Source organism: Lissotriton vulgaris, chromosome 4_1, assembly GCF_964263255.1.
Source record: "Lissotriton vulgaris chromosome 4_1, aLisVul1.2, whole genome shotgun sequence".
NCBI classification, from domain to species: domain Eukaryota; kingdom Metazoa; phylum Chordata; class Amphibia; order Caudata; family Salamandridae; genus Lissotriton; species Lissotriton vulgaris.
In genome coordinates, this window is record NC_141691.1 from 773,236,056 (window position 1) to 773,258,819 (window position 22,764).

The 22,764-nt window shown below is 40.9% G+C and overlaps 1 protein-coding gene across 1 annotated transcript in view; it reads left to right on the top strand.

The window, feature by feature from the left end:
* Positions 1-22,764, top strand: part of KIF13A (kinesin family member 13A) — a 762,232-nt gene that overhangs the window by 526,160 nt on the left and 213,308 nt on the right. Inside the window, exons 23-26 of the mRNA XM_086965110.1 lie at positions 5,924-6,075; positions 9,571-9,703; positions 9,799-9,945; positions 18,607-18,651. Coding sequence (XP_086821236.1) covers positions 5,924-6,075; positions 9,571-9,703; positions 9,799-9,945; positions 18,607-18,651 — 477 coding nt within the window. The remainder of the gene's footprint in view (positions 1-5,923; positions 6,076-9,570; positions 9,704-9,798; positions 9,946-18,606; positions 18,652-22,764) is intronic.

Below are 22,764 nucleotides of genomic sequence, written 5' to 3' on the forward strand. Positions count from 1 at the left end.
GAAAGCAAGATGGAATGATCCACCCTGTCAAAAGCGGCTGAGAGATCGAGTAGGACCAGGGCCTGAGATTGATTGGTGTCCATACCCTCCCTGAGGTTGTCAAGGACCGAAAGCACTACGGACTCCGTAGAGTGTGCGGGGCGAAACCCGGCCTGGCGGGGGGCGAGGACCCCATTCTTCTCCACGAAAGAACTCAAGGCAGAAGTAACATGGCGCTCGAGAACTTTCGCCAGAAACGGCAGGAGGGAAATGGGGTGAAAATTGGCTGGGACTGAGGGATCAGCGCCCGTTTTTTTCAATATCGGGACAATGACAGCGGATTTGAGTGAATTAGGTACCACGCCCTGAGAAAGAGAGCTGTTAAGAGCGTGGAGGGGAGGGTCAGGACAGCTGAGGAAGATGTGACGGAGAATATGGGCCGGGCAGGGATCTAGCGGGGAACCAGATTTGACGAGTGGGATTATAGCAGTCAGAGATTCTTTAGTTAGAAGTGGAAGGGCAGTGAGGTGTTCCTTAGGGGGAGGGCACTGAGGGTCCACAAAAGAGGGGGAAGGAAGGGGGATGTTAGCTTTTATAATGGCGATTTTTTGAATAAAGAAGTTATTGAGGGAGTGACAAAGTTCCAGGGAAGGAGTAGGTTTGAGGGAGGTTCTGTCCGAAAACGCCAAATTATGGATGATCGAAAAGATTTCCTTCGATTTGTTTTCGGCTGCGAGAATTTTGGAGGAGAAATAGATGGTTTTTGCCTCCAAGATGTTTTTTTTGTATAGAGTCAAGATGTTGATGAACTCTAGTCGCAAAGAGGGGCAATAGTTTTTCCTCCAGGCTCGCTCCGCTCGACGAACCGCCAGTTTAGTGGTTTTTAGATCTTGATTGAACCACTGATTGGCATCCTTCTCTCGTTTGGTTAAGACTCGCTTCAGGGGGGCAATACAGTCACAGCCTGCAGAGAGCCATTGACTAATGGCCGTGACCTGGGAGTGGGTAGGCAGGTTTTTCAGGGAGGGAAGGGAAGTGATAAGTAGGGAAGCTAGACTATCCGGGTCCACTCGGCCCCATGCACGCACCCAGATGTTTTTCGGGAGTGAGGGCTTGACCTGGGGGTGGATACAGAGAGAAAAAGAAATCAAGTGATGGTCAGACCAAGTGCAGGGCGAGACAGAGGGGGACTCTACTGGGCAGTTTAGGGACCAAATCGGTCAAGAGTATGACCCTTGATGTGAGTGGGAGAGTGAATATGAGAAATGAACTTAAGAGAGTGGAGGGTGTCTGAGAATTCTTTAGAAGATGGACATTCGGCTGGGTCAGAGGGCCAGAAATTAAAATCACCCAAAAGCAAAATGGAAGAATTGTTGACTGTAGCAGTGGCTAAAACTTTCAGAAAGTCCGGGAGAAACGATAAAGCGGATTGAGGGGGACGATAGATGAGTATGCAGGTAAGAGGGGGCGTGATGGAGGTAGTACGGATGGCTAGATATTCCGTTGTGGCAATATCTGGTAAGGACAGGGTTTGAAAGGGAAGGTCGGTTCGAGCAATGACTGCCACCCCGCCCCCGGCTCTGCCATTTAAACGATCTGCGCGGATAGCGTAATATGGCGTTGGAAGAGTAGCCAACAGGACAGGGAGGGAGTCATCGCAGAACCAAGTTTCCGTTAAGAAAAGCAAGTCGGGGGCATGAAGATCCAGTAGAACCGAAAGCTCATGGGCGTGGGCTACTGATGACCTAGTGTTTAAATAAAAAGCCGTAAGGGCTCTGGGGGTAGCAGGAGTAACGCTACCTCTGGAAGGAGGAAAGGGGGCAGGTTGGGGAAGAGGAATGGCGGAAGGGGCGGGGGGAGATAGGCCGAGAGACATAATGCGTGAGCGAGTGGAGGCAGGTAATGGCCAAGGGCCCTGGAGGCAGCGTAGTAGGGAAGAGGAATAGCTGGTAAGGCGAGCAGAGTGGCATGCCCCTAGCCCCGGCCGGTCGCGGACGAGCACAGACGAGCTTGCCTTAAGCGCGCCTTCGGCGCGCAATCGTCGCGCCCGCTGCGCTCGTCCGCTGCGCTTCCTGCCAAGGCACATGATTTATGATGGGTGGAAGGGGCGTTGGAGGGGGCGTGGCCAACAGAGGTGGGCGTGTCTCGCGGCGCACCTCACCCTCGAGAATGGCGACCAGGAATTAGGGAATCGTTGCAGCGTAGGACCGCTGTTTACAAAGTGCGAGGAAGTGCTAGAAGCTTGGTGAGTTTTAAAAAGCAGAGTATCACAACAATTTTTAAAAAGCTTTTGCGCTCCCGGCTTCCGCCTCAGGAGTCGCTCGTCAATATCAGTGTCGCGCCTTAGATCGCGCGCACTATTTATACCAATGGTGAGGGGGCGTGGCCAACAGAGGTGGGCGTGTCTCGCGGCGCACCTCGCCCTCGAGAATGGCGACCAGGAAGTAGGGAATCGTTGCAGCGTAGGACCGCTGTTTACAAAGTGCGAGGAAGTGCAAGAAGCTTGGTGAGTTTTAAAAAGCAGAGTATCACAACAATTTTAAAAAAGCTTTTGCGCTCCCGGCTTCCGCCTCAGGAGTCGCTCGTCAATATCAGTGTCGCGCCTTAGATCGCGCGCACTATTTATACCAATGGTGAGGGGGCGTGGCCAACAGAGGTGGGCGTGTCTCGCGGCGCACCTCGCCCTCGAGAATGGCGACCAGGAAGTAGGGAATCGTTGCAGCGTAGGACCGCTGTTTACAAAGTGCGAGGAAGTGCAAGAAGCTTGGTGAGTTTTAAAAAGCAGAGTATCGCAACAATTTTAAAAAAGCTTTTGCGCTCCCGGCTTCTGCCTCAGGAGTCGCTCGTCAATATCAAATCTCTTGATCAAATACACATTATTTTGGTCATTTTATAGTGTGCTAGACATCTCTGCTTGCTTATCAATGAAAGTACATTTTGAATAGTTTGACTCTATTCTCAAGGATTTGGCCTTGACCAAATACACATGATTGTTAATCTGTTATTTTTCTCTGCCTGTCATATTACGGACACTTGTAAGGTACTCTCCTGGTATGCAGTTTAAGTGGCCTGATCTAGCAGACTGTCATTATTAGCCAAAATGTATTTCTCAGATGTAGTGTAATTTTGGTACAATTTCTTTCTAGTCCCAAACATATGTAACATTTGTCACATCTCACAGAGTTTTTTTCCCTCCTTAAAAGTTTAAATTTGTTAAATTCACTAGCAGCCCAGATTAATCAGATTAGGAGCCCTTTAAGTGCCTCGTAGTTATCTTTTTAGTGATATGCAGCAATAGAATTATAAACATGTAATCTGTAAGAATTTGCTTACTGTTTTGTAATTGCTGTTAAAAGTTAAACATATCGATGTGAAATTCATATATTTCACAGTTAAATATAAGCCCATCAGCTAGTGCGTTTGCTTCATTTTTAGAGAAAGCCTTGCTCTCGGAGTGCCTTGCTGACTTATCTAAACATGCTAGCATGTCTAAAAACCTTTTGTAGAACTGTGTGTTAGCCGTGATATGACCTTACTAATCGACTGTGAATTCTGCATCCACCTGTAAATTGTCGGTACATTACCACTTCACCCCTTGTCCATATTCTTTACTTCATGAGAAATTACAAAGAAGTATAATTTATCAAATTCAACCAAAAATAAATAAAAGAACTGGCCTGAAAACAACAGACACTGGAGTTGAAACTTTTTATATTCTCAGCAGTCACCAAAAAGCAAATATACCGAGATGTTTGCCAATGATCGAGGTTGTCATGCTTTGCGGAACACCTTGCAGCAAGACACGACAAATAAACAAGCCATCAAGTCCGCACAATTAAAGTATGAGAAACTTAGGATAAGAAAACAACACCACGTCACTGTAGTACCAATACAAAACCATCCCCACATGGACGTATGCTCAGTGTGTGGATACTAAAACTGTTACTGCTGTCTCCATGCAAATACACTGATAACAGTGGACAAGCTGGGGTATAAGTGTGTGCACCATATACCTTTTACCTGCACTAGCCTATGTTTTTTACCCTCATAGTTGTATATAGCGCAAACGTGACCCAAAAGTATCAGGTATCAGAGCGCTTTACATGCACACCAGTTGTGTTACATAAGGACACATTCATTTTTGTTAGGCACAGAGAGATTAAGTGATTTACCCAGAATCACATTATGTTGAGCGTCGTTGCCGAGAGTCGAACACGGTTCCTCATATTTGAGCACTCTAACCATTAGGCTATATCCTCTCACCAATGTGCTTATATTGTAGAACCGTTCCATACAAAAACGTGCTATACATTGCACACTCAAGTGATTTTCATACACCATTGAAACGTTTATGGTATTACACAGAGAAAGTAACTAATTTGTTCCAGTTGTTTTCATATACTTTTAAAATATGTACCATTGAATTCTTACATACACCACTGCATTTAGCCATATATTGATATTCCTTTCTTTGTACTAGTAATCTAAAGATGCATCTTCTTTTACAATGTATAGAAAATTGACTGAAAGGAATATTCTTCTACAGGTTGGTAGCTCTCACTCTTACCTGTAGAAGAATCTTTTATATTAATTTCTGACACATCCCTAGAGGCTGATTAGTGCTCAAAGGTCCATTCACATGTATACAATATGGATTTTTCCAAATGGGTTTGTAGATGTTTGTGACTCACTGAAAGTGATGTTGCATGGTAATGCAAAGTAGTTTTCTTTACTCTCAACGCAAACTTTTTGGACATCTACAGACGGCTTCTCAACGCACTTTGCATCCTTATCAGTGCACCTTGCCCACACCAAAATGGATAGTACATAGTTAGTATAGAATTGATGACAAAGTGCACCAGTCAGTCCTTTTTTCAGCTGTATGTTAGAAAGTGTGCATTTACATAACAAATAATTACAGATACAAAATGTAAATTAATAAAAGAAACACCACTATTTTCCTGATCCCTAATGTGTACATACAGTTTGTTTTTGGAGAATAAGCATAGGTTGAAATTGTACATTATATTGTATGTTACATACCTGGGTAAAACTCGGTTTCTCATCATTCAAATTAAGTGGTCATATCCTTACCATGGTAAATCTGGTACAGAGTCTGGGATGAAGCTAGAAGAGGGTACCAAGACTGTGACTTAGGTCAAACAAAAGAGCTGCATGACACCTGTAGATATTGGTTATGAGAATTCTAAAAAGAAAAAGAAATGTACTTAAGCTATAAACAGCTTCAGTGACATTCTGCAAGCTCTGACATTCATAAATGCCTTGTGGCAAGCAGAGAGCTGAAAGCTCTTGGGTTCATTTTAGATGGCTAATCAAGTTGCCTGTTAACGTTTTAGGGGCTCTCCTTCATGAAGTGCCGACTTTGGTAAAGAAGTTGAACAAAGTAGTCCTAAAAAGTCCTCATCATACAATAAGCCTTTAAGGTAGAATGCCATTCTGCATTTGTTATCAAGTAAATCGGTAAGACTGTTTACTTTAGAATCCATCTTTTAAGAGGATTAGTGTTGTCTGCCAGTGCAGAATGTTAACCTACAATGTTGTGACATAGGCACGAGCTTTGTTTATGCCTTGGCGTATATTCAAAATGTACCCAAAAGTGAGACTCTAATGACTTTAGAGAAGCACTTTGTATGTTGACAACACAGAAGAAGCTGCTACCTGGAAACTGGATAAGAAATAGCAAAATGTTGTATTATTTGGTAGTGGAAGGTGTAAAGGCATGGGAGGCGTTGCATTGATTAATTTTGTTGTCTCTCTGAACCGGACAGTGACCCACATGATTCATTGCGTTACATTTGGTGTGAATGGCTATCTTTTGGCTTAGATAAAATGTAACAGTGTTTAAGAAAATTATGAGGGAATGTGATGATCTCTGCAAATCTTCAGCTGATTTTTTTTTAGCATGTTTTTCCATTTCATATAGGACTATGTGGTACATGTTACAGAGGAATTTCTGGAGTTCATTTCTGAAGGTGCTTTGGCAATTGAAGTGTGGGGTCATCGGTGTGCTGGGAATGGCAGATCAGTGTGGGAGATTGACGCCCTGCAAGCTAAAACAAGAACGCTACGAGATCGGTATGTGCCTTCTATGTGCTTCTTCTGATCTCCTGATAAATTTGCCATATGGAATGACTCTTTTACCTCCCCTAGTGTCATAAGGTTCTACATGGACACTTGTTTCCATTTGATTGCTAAATCGTGGCCTGAAAGATGGGATTTGCTGATTGTATGTTGGCTCTTAAGCTGCATGCTGTCTACAAAACCATCATAAATAGTACTTGCCCAGCACCTTTTAGTTGAGTCACATGAAATTGAATGTCATTGATAGTAACAGACCTAGTGATATGAGCAAGAGACAAATAACTTAAATAATGGTATAACACGATGTGTGGTGATCTGGGACAAAGTTATGATATCAAACCAAAAAAGGGGTCACTGTTCCATAGGTGTGGGTGCTAGAGAGTCACCCTCAACCAATCAGAGAAGAAAGAAACAAGTGAAAGCAGAAAGAGGATAGGACAAGGTCTAGAATCCACTTTGCAACCAAAGTTGTCTCTTGTTGCCCTCACACACCCTGTAGGATGTGATGCTTCATCATCGGGCATTTGCTCCTCGTCGGGCCAGCGCTGCAATGCCCAACGGGTCCTCCAAAGGGTCACTTTAGCAGAGATCTTTTAAGAGAACAGCCGTTAGATGAATGCTGGTGTGTTGATGGAGTGGGTCCTATGTGCACAGTGAATGTGTGTGTGAGTAATAATAAAAATGGCTAAAGGATACCAGAGGGGAATTTTTTTTTACTGTATCAGTCCCTTTGCCATACTAAAAAAAAACAAAAAGTTGTGTGTCTCTGGGCAGTAATGTGCCCTTGGTAACTAAAATGGTCAGGTCGACATGTTTCGCACCTCGATGGTCATAACGATCCTTGGCGCTTCCTCAGGACCAGTAATAAATAGTGAAGTGCAGTGTGAAGGTGAAAAGGGGATATTAGACCCCCGTGTAAAAGGAGCGGACTCGCATTGTGTAAAACTACAGCTAAGCTACTACTCATTAGTTAATTGACTCCTAGAAGAGACCTAGAAAAGGAGGAGAAATGGAGGAACACAAAGGGACACACATCGCTCATTAGTCATAGATATATAACGTGTGTCTGCATAGAAAGCAACAAACAATTACTGCTTGTGGTGAGAAACATGACATTGGAACTGGCTTCAGCAAAGGATGGGTCTCCGGGGGTGAGGACAGTCCAAGCTTGCATGCTAAGCTAACCGCCGGATGCGCCAAGAAGAAGGGGAACCTGGGGGTATTCTGGAGAGCCACCACTCCCAGAACGTGCTGTATTTGAAATACACATGGTAATGCATTTAGATATGGAATGGTTACCCAATACCAGAGTGTGACAGAGTAGCCGCTCTCCAGAGTGGCGGGTGCGGTGTGGTGCACAGCAGTGAGGTAATAAGGCCGTGGCACACACACGCATCCTATCCCAACCTGTCTGGGCAGTAACGTACATGCTCTGGTGGCACCACTGTGTGGAAATCAGTTAAATAGAATTAAAAACACAAGCAACGTGGACAAATGTCCACCAATCCTCACCTAAAGTCACGTAGAGAATTACTCCATGGGCTGGGGTGCCGATATTCCCGTATCGTCACGGGCTGAAGGTGAGGGGAGAAGAACGAGTGAGCGCAATTGCCAGTAAAAACACTGATGCACTAACTTCCTAATGACAGTGTGGACAAAGTCGAGCAATATATACTCACAGTTTTCTGGCAAAAATTTAGCCTCCCAGCACCTACCTGACCTGGCACCCGCCCATATGTTGTTAAGCAAAGGAGAGGTGGGCGTTGATATATGGCTCTGTGTGGCGGTGCAGGCGGTTCCCTATTCCGTGTCCGTTGTCATTACTACTGGTAATGCGCATGCAAGGGATAGTAGTGTGTATGTCTTCACATGCGTGGAAGGCATAATGACTGCACATGCGTTCAAAATTAGTGCGCATGCTTTCCTTACACGCTAATCAAGAGCTACATGTTGAAAGGTGGCAAACATTTGAGAATGTGGGGACAAGAGCCTTCAAGAACAATCACAGTGTTGTCGTTAGGTGGATGAACGTCTTGGCGTCACATAACTGGGCAAAGTAGTCCCTTAGTCAGTAGAGATTCATTCAAGAGGTTAGATATTTACAGTGCATAGGGTACCCACACAACTCTTGTTTGCCCAGAAAAATGTACTTAGTAGAATGTAGGTTCCTAGAGGACAATGTACCTAAAAGTAATAGATACGAGGGACACGGTGTGACGCGGAGGGCATACCTGACTCCACATAGGTTACATATTATTTTTCCTTCCTATCCTACCAATTTATCCTAGATGTCCTGAACAGAATGCTGATCTATTACATATGCTATGGACCTGCCCCAGCTTGGGGAGATACTGGGGTGGTGTTACTATCTTAAAGGATGTGGTAGGTGACATTGGGTGGCATAGAACAGATACATGTCTACTGGGGCTGTATAGAAGGCGTAAAGAGTGCACGTACAGGCTAAATTCGCAGATCTGACTTTGCTACTTGCCAAGCGAGGTAGCTCTAGGAGGTGGAAATCCCCTGTAGCCCCAACACTACTTAGCTGGACGGAGGAAGTAGAAAAATGTGGTCTGGCTGAGAGTGTAGCTATCTGTCGACGGGAGAAGAGAGGCCTAAGAAAGGAACCAATTGCTGGAGACTTTTAGGTTAGCCAGCACCCCTGCACCATGAAACTATGCAGAAGTTTTTTGCACATTGTCACTACGCTCCTACATAGGATGGGGGCATCTACTAAGGTAGTTGCACGAATTCCAGAGCTTGGCATCTAATCGGATTCCCCCTTGTCCTCCCCCAATTTAAGACAGCTTCATCCATTTATCAGGCTAGACACCCCACGTGTGGCTCTCAGAAGCTAGGCTCGAGCTACACCCAGATTTCGATTTTCTAGCACAGGAGCGGCCGTCAGCAGGGAAGGAGGGGAGTTTTGCAAAAATGTGTATTACTTAGCAATTCTTGACTTCGGAAAAAAGTAAATTTGATATGGTGGCAGGATGTGAAGAGTTCTTATATCGTGACGTAGGTTGGCAAGCCGGGTCCCAAATATGACGAGCATGCCGAAGTGGCATATGGCCAAGTTGTGAAGGAATTTTATGAGATTTATTTTTACTACCCTGTATATAAGTGATATCCTGCTACACCGATATAATTACTCAAATGTTCTACTTGCTTGTACTGTAATCGGAAAAATTGAATAAAACTTGTTAAAAATATATATATATATATTTCAGTGGTCAAAAAGGATTGTTGTGTATTTTCTTAAGGCTCAACTTTAGCTTGAAATATCAGTAATTTATTGAAATTGATACTTTCTGAACCTTCTCAAGCATCTCTCTTGACTCTGATGAAGGGCTTATTGGTAGCTGCTTTGGGTTTTAATGGTTATTGTGTTCCACCTTTACTTAACGACTCTCTTTATGAGTCTTCTACTGTTAAGCCACATAAAAACCGTTGTATCTGACTAGATATATATGAATAATTTTCTACAAGGTGGAGCGAGGTTACACGCAGAATTGAAATGTGGATTTGCATACAAGAATTGAATGAACTAGGGGAATATTCCGCTGTGGAACTCCATCAGGCAAAGGATGTGAACACTGGAGGAGTCTTTCAGCTTAGACAGGTACTGTCTTGAGCCTTGTTGAAGTTTTATTTCCTTTTTTATTGGTCAGCCACTCTCTTATTTTGTGTTTGACTTTGTACTCTTTTCTCCTTCAGGGCCATTCTCGTAGAGTACAAGTGACGGTGACACCTGTCCAACAATCAGGAACGCTACCTCTCATGGTGGAAGCCATTCTCTCGGTGTCCATTGGCTGCATTTATGCGAGGTCCACAAAACTCCAAAGGGGTTTGGATAGTTACCAGGTATTAGCCGTCCTCAGTTGCAATGGAATGGATGTGATCTATCAGAATTCTTAATTGAGCTATTGCAAACATTTTTAGTGTGGTCATTTGTACATGAAACCCATGTAGAAATGTATCAACAAAAAGTGGGTGATTTAGTAGTGCATTTTGTCCAGCGCCATAGCTATGGGGGACCTTTCATGGGTGGCCTCCCTTAAAGCCCTAGACAGCTGGCAAAGCAGGTAGTTAAAATTGGTGTTTAGAAGCAATGTAATCCGAACACAATCTGGCCTGCTTTGTTGACAAACAGTTCTAGCAAAGCAAACTTTTCCCTTCTTACTGCAAGGATCATCAAAGATGCTTTGTAAAGCTATCTAATAGCAGAATGATCTTTAAATGGGATTCTAAACATGTTAACACAGTAATAGGCCCTGTATATGTAATGTACACCCTAATGAAGCTTGAACCTACTTACATATGACATTTCCTATTAAGAAATTAATGATATATGACTATCTCATGTTTAATTAAGCAATAGATAAAGGTACGTTTTCAAGTCTAGGCAACTGATATGTGCCCAAAATTTACTTGGGCACATACGTTATACACACTGAACTCATTTCTCAGACATACAAAAATGCATTTTAGGTTTCCTCCTCCAAATTGCATTGATTTCCTCATGTTCGAGGAGTGACAAAAATCCCTAGGAGTATGCATGGAAATCTACATAAATAATAGATTTCCTTACACACTTTTTCCCTTCTATATTTATCCTTGTGAAATGACTATAGGGAGCAAAGCCATAAGTGTTGCACTATTATAAAGTTGTGCATGTAGCTTACACATCTGAAGACATTTCTTCCCCCCCAAAACTCCACCAAAATAAGGGGACTTTGTGGTAAATGAAACATCATATCTTTTTTTACCGAACTCCAATTTTATTTAGGAGCACGTTTATCTGTGCAAATCGGGTGGACAAACATTAGAAATTAGTGAAAGCTTAGTGAGTGTTCACAAAATTCCCAATAACTACTTCTGTGGCCCATACTCTGGACGTATGTCTAGAGAATGTATCCCACTAGCAGAAACTTAAAAAGGAGATAAAAATGTAAAAAAAAAAAAGGAGATAAAAACAATTTCAGGTGTAAACTTTCTTTTTGCAAATACATAAAATATGCTTACATTGGATTGAGAAAATAGGCGTAAGTCATATTCTTCATACATACCAGTTACCTACACATGATTATTCCTACATATGGAAGTTAAAACTGCAGTAGTTAATAAAAAATTGACTTGACATACAAACACATGCCGGCATAATTTTTTTCATGGTGTAAGTTCACATATTGTTCTATGTGTGGCACTCCTGAATAATTTGGTCCATGTGGGAGTAAATACCTCACTGACTAACTTAATGGTATAAGTGTTTGATTACCTGGTCCCACTGAACCTGCTACCTTTTCCTTCTGAAAGTGTGCCCCAGCACTACTTGAAGCTTGTTCCACTTGCTTTTTAATTAATTACTTCATGAATGCAGATATGTAATGATGTAGAATGAAAGAGATGAGTGAATGTTAGCCCTGCAGCAGAATGCAAAGAGAGAGCTCTCATTTTCCATGCAATTTGGGGCACGTGTATATATCTCAGATCCTTACATACTGGGAGGAGCAAGCACAGATTTAAAAAGAGGGGCTAGGCAGGAAAAACGGTTGGACATTGTCAGAGGATAGCTAAGAGATGTTGGTCCTGATGTGTTGAAGGCCAGAAGTACATGTCACCTAGGCAGTCTGTCAGCCTGAAGCCATGAATTTTCAGTCATACCCATAGTAGTGCCCAGCTACTCCCCTCACCATAGTGACATCTCAAAATAATGTTTTCAAACTTTAGCCCTGCAGACCTTGTTTTTGTGTCATTTTTGCAACAATTCTGTGCTGAGAACACTTGAATCCCTGTGTAAAATTATATATTTCCATTTTATTAATTTTCACCAATATTACTAACTTAATTTTCGTTTAAACACACCACACAATTATGACCAAAGGTAAAGGTTTGGTGTGCCTTAAATCACATCATTTGCCACTTATTTTGCATACATTTTCATGGGTTTCAATTCACACACATCCCTGTTTGGGGGTAGAGTGGACATTCAAACCTCTCGACATTTTAGTCTACTTAGCGTCCACACTCCGCTACAAAAATGCAAGTATACTTAAAGCATGGCAGGAGAAAGGTTGGTTTTATATTTTTGTTTTTTACACTCTTGATATTTCCAATATAGCACGTGATTTGATTATACTATTTTGAGATCTCCTGGTATGATAGTTAAAGATGGATCATCAGGCTGCAGAAGGCACTATTTGCACTAATTTCCAAAGAACTCAGTTGCGAGAGGAGGTCAATTACATTATAGACATCTCTGTAGTTTGATTCAATGTTTATGGGGCATTCTGCTTCAAGAGAACCATTTACTCATTTTCCAAAATACTCCTTTTGGGGTAAATTCTTAAAAAAACATGAAGGACATTTTACAATTTTAAAAGTGTACCATGACCCCAAAACACTAGGGTAGATGAATTTCATGGAGATCTCCACCCATCCTTTCATCAGATGTCCTTCTAAACATATACACCTTGCGATGGGTCTGATTTTGTCTAAAACATCTTCAAGCAGTAAGTTGCCAATGCCTGTAGAGGAAACTTGCATTTCCTTGCACTTTTGTGTAGGCTTGTAACTTTCTGCAGTTGATCTCAGTCATGCCTTTGCTTATTTTCTTGACAATCCTACTTATGTACATATCTTTTGCCTTCCGGCTGAAAACTATTCTCTGTTCACCCTGTCAGTTAATGAGTCTTCTACACAGATGTCTGTGTGTTTAAAAACTATTTTGGCCGGTTCAAAAAGTGGTGAACTGTAAAACAAATGTATACATTTGTAGAGGAGTTGGAAGGAGTGTAATTTAGAGATAAGGCAAGGTACTTGACTACACTATTCCCTTCACTCCTACTTAAGTGAATATTTGCATTGGCCAGATGTTGCGTTATTGTGAAATTTGTTTTGCAAGCTATCAGACCCTAGAGCTGAGTAATATCCATCTTTCTATCAGGCTGTTTTTTTGCCTTTATTTAATATAATAATAGTTGGATATATGGAGTACAATCTTAAATGCTAGTTTCATGTCATACCTGAGATTTGGGCCTCAGAAAACTTTTACTATGATGTCTTCAGTCAGGAGGTAGTATAACACACCCTTCTTCTCTATATTGAAGCACATCTGGAATTTTTGGTTCCCTCAAGCAGCACAGCTTGGCTTGTTATCTTTGTTTTATAAAACTCATCTAACTGAGAACTGCTTATTTCACATTGACTTCAAAACAAATTAAATGACCACAATCACATGGTGTTCACCTTGCAGTGAAATGCAAGTTTTTCTAAATATTCCTACTGCTCTGATTTTCTACATTACTAATTTCTTTAATCTGCCTGACGTATCGCATTTGAAATCAAAGCCTTTGGCAGTTGGCCAGTTAGTCGTAAGGAACTTATTTGTTTTTTTCAGTTTAAATTTTCATTTTATTCATATCCGGGGTAAATCAGAAATGTTTCAATTGTAATGACCTGCAAGCGCCACTGCCACCATTCGAGAGGTCAGATTTTCAAGAGAAGTGAAGTCACACATGTTCATACTGTACCTTGCTTTATTTCAGTTCTGCCCCCAAAGTAGGGGGTGATCCCTTACTTATAACCATTTCATTGCAAATCGAACCTATGGGTGCAGAAGATAACGTCCAGAGAATTTAGTTTATACTTGTTGTTGTTTTACTCAAAATTCACCTAGCTTTGGCTGATATGTTAATGCTGAAAGAGCTTTAATACATCCATGATTAAAATCCTTACTTGGTATAATTGCTTCATATATGAGATGTGTAAAAAGGCCCAACAATTGCATGTGTGCATACTTAACACAACTAATAGTTTTTTTACTCAAAGCAAGCGCCGATTCGGCAAAACGAGCGATTTGACCTCCGTCTCTAAATTAAAATTTTGCTTATATCAGACAGATGATTGCATGAATATATTATTAGTCTAAATGGACACATTTTCATATTTGAGACATTTGCATTGATTTGGATTTGTTTTTATGCCACCTGGTGCAAAGTGCAGGTGGTTTTTCATACCTCTCTCTGCATTGATTAGTGCATCAGCACTTATGTTGGTTTCTGGTGATACAATTGTAAGGGATATTGGTCTCCATGTGCGGGTTGAGTCTAGACTACAGTGTTTTTCCCTGGGTTTTTTGAGACCCTACTGCAAAGATATCTTGTACGTTCAATATATTGTTGACGGTCTCAGAGGTAGCAATTGCCAGAAAGTAGTGCTGTAAGATCAGAGCCAATACGTTTTATATTAGGGATATTCTGTTAGTTGCAGGGTTGAGCATTGAAAAAAAGCACATCATCAACATAAGGATGTTCATAATTGGCCATTATTCTCGTGCAGTGTGGGTTTACGTCTCTGTGGACAATGCGAGAAGGATCTGTATTATATCTCTCCTCTGGGATTCTAGCAAGTGGTGAAGATTGTTAATTTGGTCCAGTATCTCAGACACTTGTGTTAGTTGAGTTCATTGCGTAGGGCTATTAAAGAGCGTCTGCTTCAATGCATAAACATTGTACTAGTTTTTTAACACTCATACTCTACTGGTGCTACTCGTGGTGTTCAGTCATTGGGAGCAGGGGGCATGTGAGTCTAGCACTCAAGACCAAAGCTTTAAGCTTGAGATATGCACTGCCGTCTGCAGGACACAGCTGATCACATCTTCCCACAGCACTTAATTTGTGCTTAATTTATTGATCCTAGAAGTTTCTGTCTCAAAGTTATTAAAGAAGCATCCTAGTTAATTACTTTCCAGTCCCTAAATTGCCTTTTCGCCACAAAAACTGAACAATAAGTCAAATAATAACTATACAACTATGTGGAACAAAACACTCTTCTATAGTCCATCATCCAGGTTTTAGACATATAAGAGGCCGGAAAACTGAATAGGCCAATGTCATAGTGGAAAGCCTCACCTCAGTGAACCAAGATCAGCCATCATTTACAATATTTCAGTAGCATATTACACAATTGATCATAAAGTACTACTGAATAAGCTCCAGGAAGGGACGTGGATCAATGGGCAGAGCTCTTTTTTGGATATGGGCTTTTTTTCTCAATTATAACGCGTACAGATTTGATCTGTGACTGCATCATATTCAAAAGTGTTGTAGTACGTACCACAAGATTCAGCACTCTTGCCATTGCTGGTCAATTTATTCAGGTGATCCTTGCCCCATGTCTTAAATCAGCATGGGGTACAATTTCCAATGTAGGGTCGATCCAGAAGCACATTTGATTGAACAAGTTTGTTGAAACAAAATCACTCACTGTCTTAACCACATCTACTACTGATTGAAAGAAAGTTTTCTTTGCTTGAGTGGACCAAAGAACGGAATCCTTATGTTCAGTAGAACAGACCTGAAGGCCATTTCATTTTAAAGTCTGGGACAACCATCACCTACAACCAACAGTGTGTTTGCTTAGAAATAAATGCTGTGGTCATGGGCCTCAGCTGACCTTGCTCCAGAAGATCTTTCCTTTACTTCAATCCACCCATTGTGTGGAATTGGCTAGCTATTTAGCAATGGAATAGCTAAACTGCAGTAATGTAGTTTATTCTAAACTTCCCAAACACAGACCCAAAAAAATGCAAACGTTGCAGAATCAGTCAAACTGGTTTCGATCCTTTCCTCGTTAAATACGAAAATGTAATTGCTCTTAAAGGATACCTTAATGCACCCAGCATGTGTTTGAGGCCAAAAGAATAAAACCTAACAAAGTTCTGAGATTCAATGGTATCTACACTTTATTATTATAACTCATTTGATGGGCAAAGAAAATCGTTAGGCAGTTACCTGTTGTGGAAAACAACTTCCATGGGTTTACTAGAAGCAGGTTTTTGTAGACATTGACTACTCTAAAAACAATAAATAGACCATTAATTCCACAACTGAAATAAATCTGGCATTGAAACAAGTATAACTCCGGACTCGGAAAACCATTCTGTCAGCCAATCAAGGTGGCAGCGCTGCATTTATGACCATGCTGACTGCAAATCTTTTATTAGGCAGCCTTAATGATGTTTCATGTCTCAAAAAAACAAGTTTAAATACAAAGGTCTTGGTAAATTTTCTTTTTCAGTTGATCAATTTGGTTAAGACAGGTTCAATACAAGATGATGAGTTATAGGCCCTTGCATATTTTAACCAAGAGTACTAGTTTATATGCTACCAAAAAGGATCACATTTTTCACAGTTTGTCCATTCAGACACATTATTTCTGGAATCTGATCTCACTGGAAAAAAACATGTATTTATTTTGGCTCAATATGCATCTCCACTTCCATCCTACATCAAAACAGAAAAGGATGTCATGGTGACGATGGATGTGAAGGACTGCATGCATACCAAATAGAACTGCATTGAACTATTAGAAGAACTTGTTTACGATCCAATTTGTATTATTCACACATGTAATACTAATTCTGCGATAGAGCAGCTGTTTGTTTGAATATTTGAATTAAATATAATGAGGGTGCTGCCTTGCCCTGCCTATTTAATGACTTTGAGAGGTAAGTATTTGTAAATGTAAGCCTTCTTGTTACCTTCAGTTGAATGAGTCTTTGAAATAAAGTATTATTTTCTCTTCCATGCATTGAAGGTAGAAGCGCATTTACATTGTTTTTTCTTCAGAAAGACTTTTAGCCTGTAAGTCAACAGAAAGTTCTTCATAAGGTTGGATCCAACCGTCTTTCTTTGAGAGGATGGAGCAGCTAAAAGTGTCTGCTGCTCTAGATGTGAGGTGCGAGCCCTCAAAAACTCTTAACTGATCATTGCAGCAATGTTTTTATAGTCACCACTGCTCTCCTTTGGGAAGTATTGGTTCAGACTTGAAAAGTAGCAAAGAAGGGCCTCCATATTTTGCAAAGCACTACTGTACGAATCACAGATCGGTGTAGAACATAGAGAGTTCTGCAGGTCTCAGACCTTTTTCAACTTATTTGAAAAGGGAAAAGTTCACTTATCCAACTGGGCTTGTGGTGCCTTTTAAATGTTGCAAAGAGGGAGAACCTGTGGATGAAAAGTATCCATTGGAAGAAGTTGATACTTACTTGAGGCTAGCAATATTTTTAATTTATACTTTATTTCAAATCAAAATTTATTGCACCAAGTGGAAGAAATAATATCTAAAAGCAGAGGTTGCTTCGCGAAGTGGGAAAAGATATGGTCTCCTTACTAAAAATATAGGGGAATATGAGTCTCCTAGCATGAAACCCTTTGAGCCTCCAGGGTAAACTGTGAAAGGGATACAGTCCACTTCATGCCCAAGGAGAAGTACAGCAGAAGAGACTTTCTGAGAGTTTGAATGTAATTGTACTCCCCCGACTCTACCATGTAATAACGCTATTGTTAACCTTAACCCAATTTGTATGTATATTCACGACCTATTTGAATGACGTCATGAGCTGGTTTAATAAAAATAATTATTTATTTTTATTGCACACTTAATTAAAATCAGTACAAAAGATAATACATAATTAAAATGAAACAAAATGGCAGGAAATTATGTCCTTTCCTGCATTACAGAAGCTAAACCATTGGTTAGTCGCAGAGGCACGGCTGATGAATTTTTATCCACTTGAGGAGAGATGGCATAATTTATAGTTTCTTTATACAGCTTAATACAGTTGCATTCCCTTTTAAATTTTTGGGAAAACACACCCAGCATTGTTTGGCGTTTTGATTTTATGAATGGGTGCCAAAATAATGGCTTAAGACTTCTTTATGTATGAAACCATTATAATTTTCATAAACCTGCCAGGAACAGCTAGACTCAATTTTCTTTGGAGTAATACGGAGAAAAAGTAGCACTATTGCCCGCGTGCTCCTGTCTAGGTATCTCAAGGTGTTGCTGCAGTCTTGCCTTACAACTTTGCCATTAGGAAGGAGCGCATTATGGCCACATTTGATTAAAGCAACCCAGCTTTAATGATCATTAACACTGTGCATGTGGTCCACTGCTGAGCTTCTCAAATACAAGGATGCTTCTTATTCGAACAATTTGTAGTTTTAGGTTACAGTTTTGAGTTGCAAACAAATGGGTTCATGTATTTCTTCCAGACTGCCCTCCTTCCCGTTATCTAGTGACTTTCCCCTTCATTATTTCCAGTGCCACGCCAAACAGATTAAGATGATCAAGGGAGCAAAGCTAGGAACAAATTGACTCTAATAGTGGCCAAAAGGGCAAGGGTAAAAAATCCATCCAGAAAATGCTTATTTATTCTTCCAACATTTAGCAACAGGTGTCTTGGTGACACTGTAATGGTATCTTATCAATCACAGGCAAGTTGCCTTTTTGTGTCAAACGGATCCGTTCTACAATAAATGGCAGCATGTGCCTTAGACTGCAATAATAAATAAGCATTTAGAATTAACATCTTTATGTTTTTTAGTATTTTCTTGAATTGTTGATTTAGTTGATATAATTTGGCATATACTTTATCTTGCTTTATTGTGTTCTGTTCTCACCAGTCTTCAACAAAGGTGAATGTATTTTGTGTTCACAAGATTTATTTTTTCCTACCAGAGAGATGATGATGGTGGTGGTGATGATGATATGGATAGTTATCAGGTAGTATTGCTGCTGCTGTCAATCATGTGGCATGGGGCACATCTCTGCTAAGGGTCAGCACGTAGAAAGTGCTCCAGGGCATCGAAGCAAGAACGTTTGGCTTTTAAAGCAAGCAGTTAACCTGATTAACTCACATACCCCAGAAACATGTTCCCCAGTCACTCTTCTTTCATTTACTTTGGTGATTTACTTCAAAATATCAGTCAGACTCTAGTGCCGAAGCTTCTGACAATATAACTCAGATTTCCATACTACTGTTACCTGTTGATCATAAGCATTTCTATAATAACCATAACGCCTATCACACACCATGACAACTTGTTTGCTGAGTTGTAGCAAAATAACATGGACCCGTTATCAGATTTTTACAAAGTGTGTGACACTAAGGTTATACTTGGTTGTAAGGATTTTTGTTTGAGTTAATTGGCCACTTTTGGATATCTTCTAACATAATGATTAGGTACAGTTAAATACCGCAAATAAGTACACCCTGTGGATAGAAATATAGTTTATATAGTTTATGTAGCTGCATATTCCTGTGAATAAATAAGAGATCATGGCCAGCATTGGTCTGCCAACTTATAAAGTCAGTGGTGAGGCATATTTGAGCTTGTCCGAGATATCCAAAGTCCTCCATTATTTTGGTCCACCTATCCACTTTACGACTACTGCCATGGCCACATTGAAAAGGCTTCTGAAATTCAGCTACCAGTAATTGTACACACCGAGGGTATCACAGAGATTTATACCATAGTAGTGGAATTCTCCTGGCAAACTCATTTGAAAGGCTTTTTGAAGTGCATTTCCAGCCTGGATACCTTGTACGTTAATCTACCGACTGCAATGAGTGTGTATTGTCTGCTTTCGGGAGATCTATTGAGTTGACTCCAGAATGTATTGCTGTTCATCTACATGCGTAACCATAATTCATAACCTCAGTGCTGAGACCTATCAATGGAAATGATCACTAAAACGCATAGCAAATAGTGTTTTGTGTTTGCGTCTTGATGGCAGTAGCTTGGAGTTCTGGGCTTCACTGCTTGTATATGTACGACGGTGCATGTCTCCGGACATTTTCTTGTTCAATGTGTACAGTTGTGTGCAAGGTTCATCCTGATGATCGGCTTCCTGAAAAGTTACAGAAAGTTTTGATAAAAGGGTGCCTACATTATCACTTTGAATGATTATCGCACAATTGAATGGCTATTGTTTTTTACCCTCCAATATGTGCCACAGACTAGAACAGAGAAGAGCTTTTGTAAAAACGCTTTCACTTAAAGGAATTTTGGAGCCCTCCAAGTGCAAGTGTCTCTCAGTGTGCATGTTTCCTTTCTAAACATGCCTCACCAACTGTCATATACTGGTCTTATTTCCCCCTTCCAGGACAGATGCAGTTGTATCTATTGCAGTGCAGTGATTTTCCTTTTTGGATGGTGCCGCCTTCTTCTTCCATGAAGGGGCATTTGTTATTATTCTGCCTTCCTCTACCATGCATTTCATTTCAAATAGTGCATTTTTTTCTGAAAGTAGTTTTCTGGGATTGACCTTCACAGGACTCGCGTCATGTGCTTGGGGAACCACAATTTAGTAAGTTCTCATGTTTTATCTGCTGGAATTCAATCAATGTCCCTGTTGAACCACTTCAAATCTATATTTCTTTGAGGGTCAGTACTAAGAGAGACCCTCAACTGTGTTCTTAGACTTAAGCTCTTGAGCTTCAGCAAGAGAGTTCAGTACCATGCATGGTATGGTAGTCATCAATGTATATCAGTACTAGGCCATCTTGTTTTGACGTGCCGCATCCTAAAGTTGATCAGGCTCCCTATACCACATTCTCCAAAGATGCACATGGAGTCTTTACCAAATGCCTGCAGAGGTTGTTTAATTTCCCTCAAATGTCCCACTGCCATTACTGTACTCTGTTGTACCTGATTAGTCTGGTGTACAATGGACTGATTATGTAAAATACACCTTGACGGGCTCTAAAGATGTTCAAATCTCTCCTAAAGGATTTAGGCAGTAAGGCTTTAAAATCTCAACTTGCAGTTCCTTCTGGAGCTCCTAGGTATAAAAATAAAAAGCTTCTGACAAATGGGGGGAGAAAATCAGTACTTGACGTTGCTCTGTACTGATGCCAATGGAATTTTTTTTTTAAATGTATCCTGACTGTTCTACTTATAGCCATTGACATTTTCGTCCTCTCCAGTTTAACCTGATCCTAGGAGCTGTCATCACTTAAGAAGTACTGCTACTTTTCAGATCTCAAATCTCCTCCATTATCAGCTCAACATTGATCAGTCACCACCTGCTTTGTTTTTTTTTTAAATTGGAAACAGACATTTAAAACCTACAATGGTACAAAGTTAGGCCAGGAACTACATTACATCCTATTAAATTAAATTCTGGTAAAATATGTCCATTTGAAAATAATCTTAGAATAATAGCTCATTCCAGACCGAGAAGAGAAGGTGGCAATCCAGGGAGCATGAGAATGCAGGAAATGTTATAGTGTCTTCTCTTCTTTGGAATTTCTTATCTCCTGCACCCTAAACACTACGACCCATGGAGAAAGTTCTGCTTTCCCTAGTCAAGCATAAAAGCAGCTGACGCATATGTCTTCCATTAAAAATTAAACTACATATGGACAGAGTAGGGAGGACGGGTGGGGGTGTCACCATAATCTATAGGAAGGCACTGAAAGTCACAGTGAATTACTCCATTTTAGACAACACAATGGAAATGTGTAATTTAAAATTGAGCTGACACCTCAGGAAATGGTATCTATCGCCCCCAGGGACACTACAAGATTTCAATCTAAAACTATTGGAGAAGATTGCCCCTCATACTATTACGTCCAAACACTTCTTGTTACTTGGAGATTTTAACGTCTATAGTGAAGAGAAGGAGAGTCCTGAGGTAGCGAGTTTCTTAGCCGACATGGCCACTCTAGGCCTAGGTAAGGTTAATTCTGGACCCACACATTCAGCTGGCCACACTCTGGACATCATATTTACTATCTCTTCCCATATTGTTGCTGAGCCTGCCTGTCCATTGATATTCCATTAAAGAAATGGGGTAACCCTAAACGGTACTGGACCTGGGTAACGTATCAGTATAAACAGACAGTGGTCCGAGACCTATTATTTTGAAAGTGGAAAAATCACAATTAAATGAATCAGAGGGCGTATGTTATTTTAACCGCCCAGGATCAATTGATGAAGAGAGATAGAGAATAGGCAACAGCGACAAACTCAAAAATGTATGCACAATATTTTAATCTATTGTCAGGACACACAAATTGCAATATTACAATCAATTGTCAAAGCAGAATTCATAATGTTAAATACTTTTTTACTTTTTTGTGCATTGTCCCGTATTCAGAGCGTGCAGTAGAACAAAAAAAGGGGTGTCAAAGGCAAGTGAGTGTGATAGAGTGAACGGAAAAGAGTCACACAGATTTAAGAAATAATATTCCAAGCAATTCACAAGAAACACCAGCCAAGAAAGGCCGGTACCGTATAACCTGGCCACTTCAATTAATCAGCATAAATTCCTTAATTTTTACTAGACAACAGATGGCAAAATATGTCTGCACTATATCCACAGGGGTGAAACAGTTAGTGGTCCAGGCTGGTTAAATGAAATGTCGACGTTTCGACTCGACTAGCGGCCATACGGTCGTTTTACTCCTGGGCCATGCGAGTCTTCTTCAGGACAGGTGGGGACGGGACAAAAGGGATCCCTTTTGGTGACCCCTACTAGGAGATAATGGTCATGGTTCCCACTCCACATATATACTCAGTCCTTAAGTGTCCGGGAAAGTTGTCCAAATGGTCTCTGTGTTCTGATGATTTCCTATCCAATGGGTGAACATGTGGCACTACATGTCTAAATTACTGGTCCCAATCCTAAGTATTGGGTATTCTTAAAATCAGGCACCTCCTGAAGAGTCAATCAATAACCCTTGAAAAACAATGTCTCAGATCGAGGGGTCGGAGGGTAGTTTGCCAAATCAGGGCCTCCGAAAGGGCAGGGCCCCGGATAGTGGGGTCGATTAAACGTGTGTTGATTAGGGCCTCGCAGTGAGGTCTACGAGCGTCTGAGGAGGAAGCG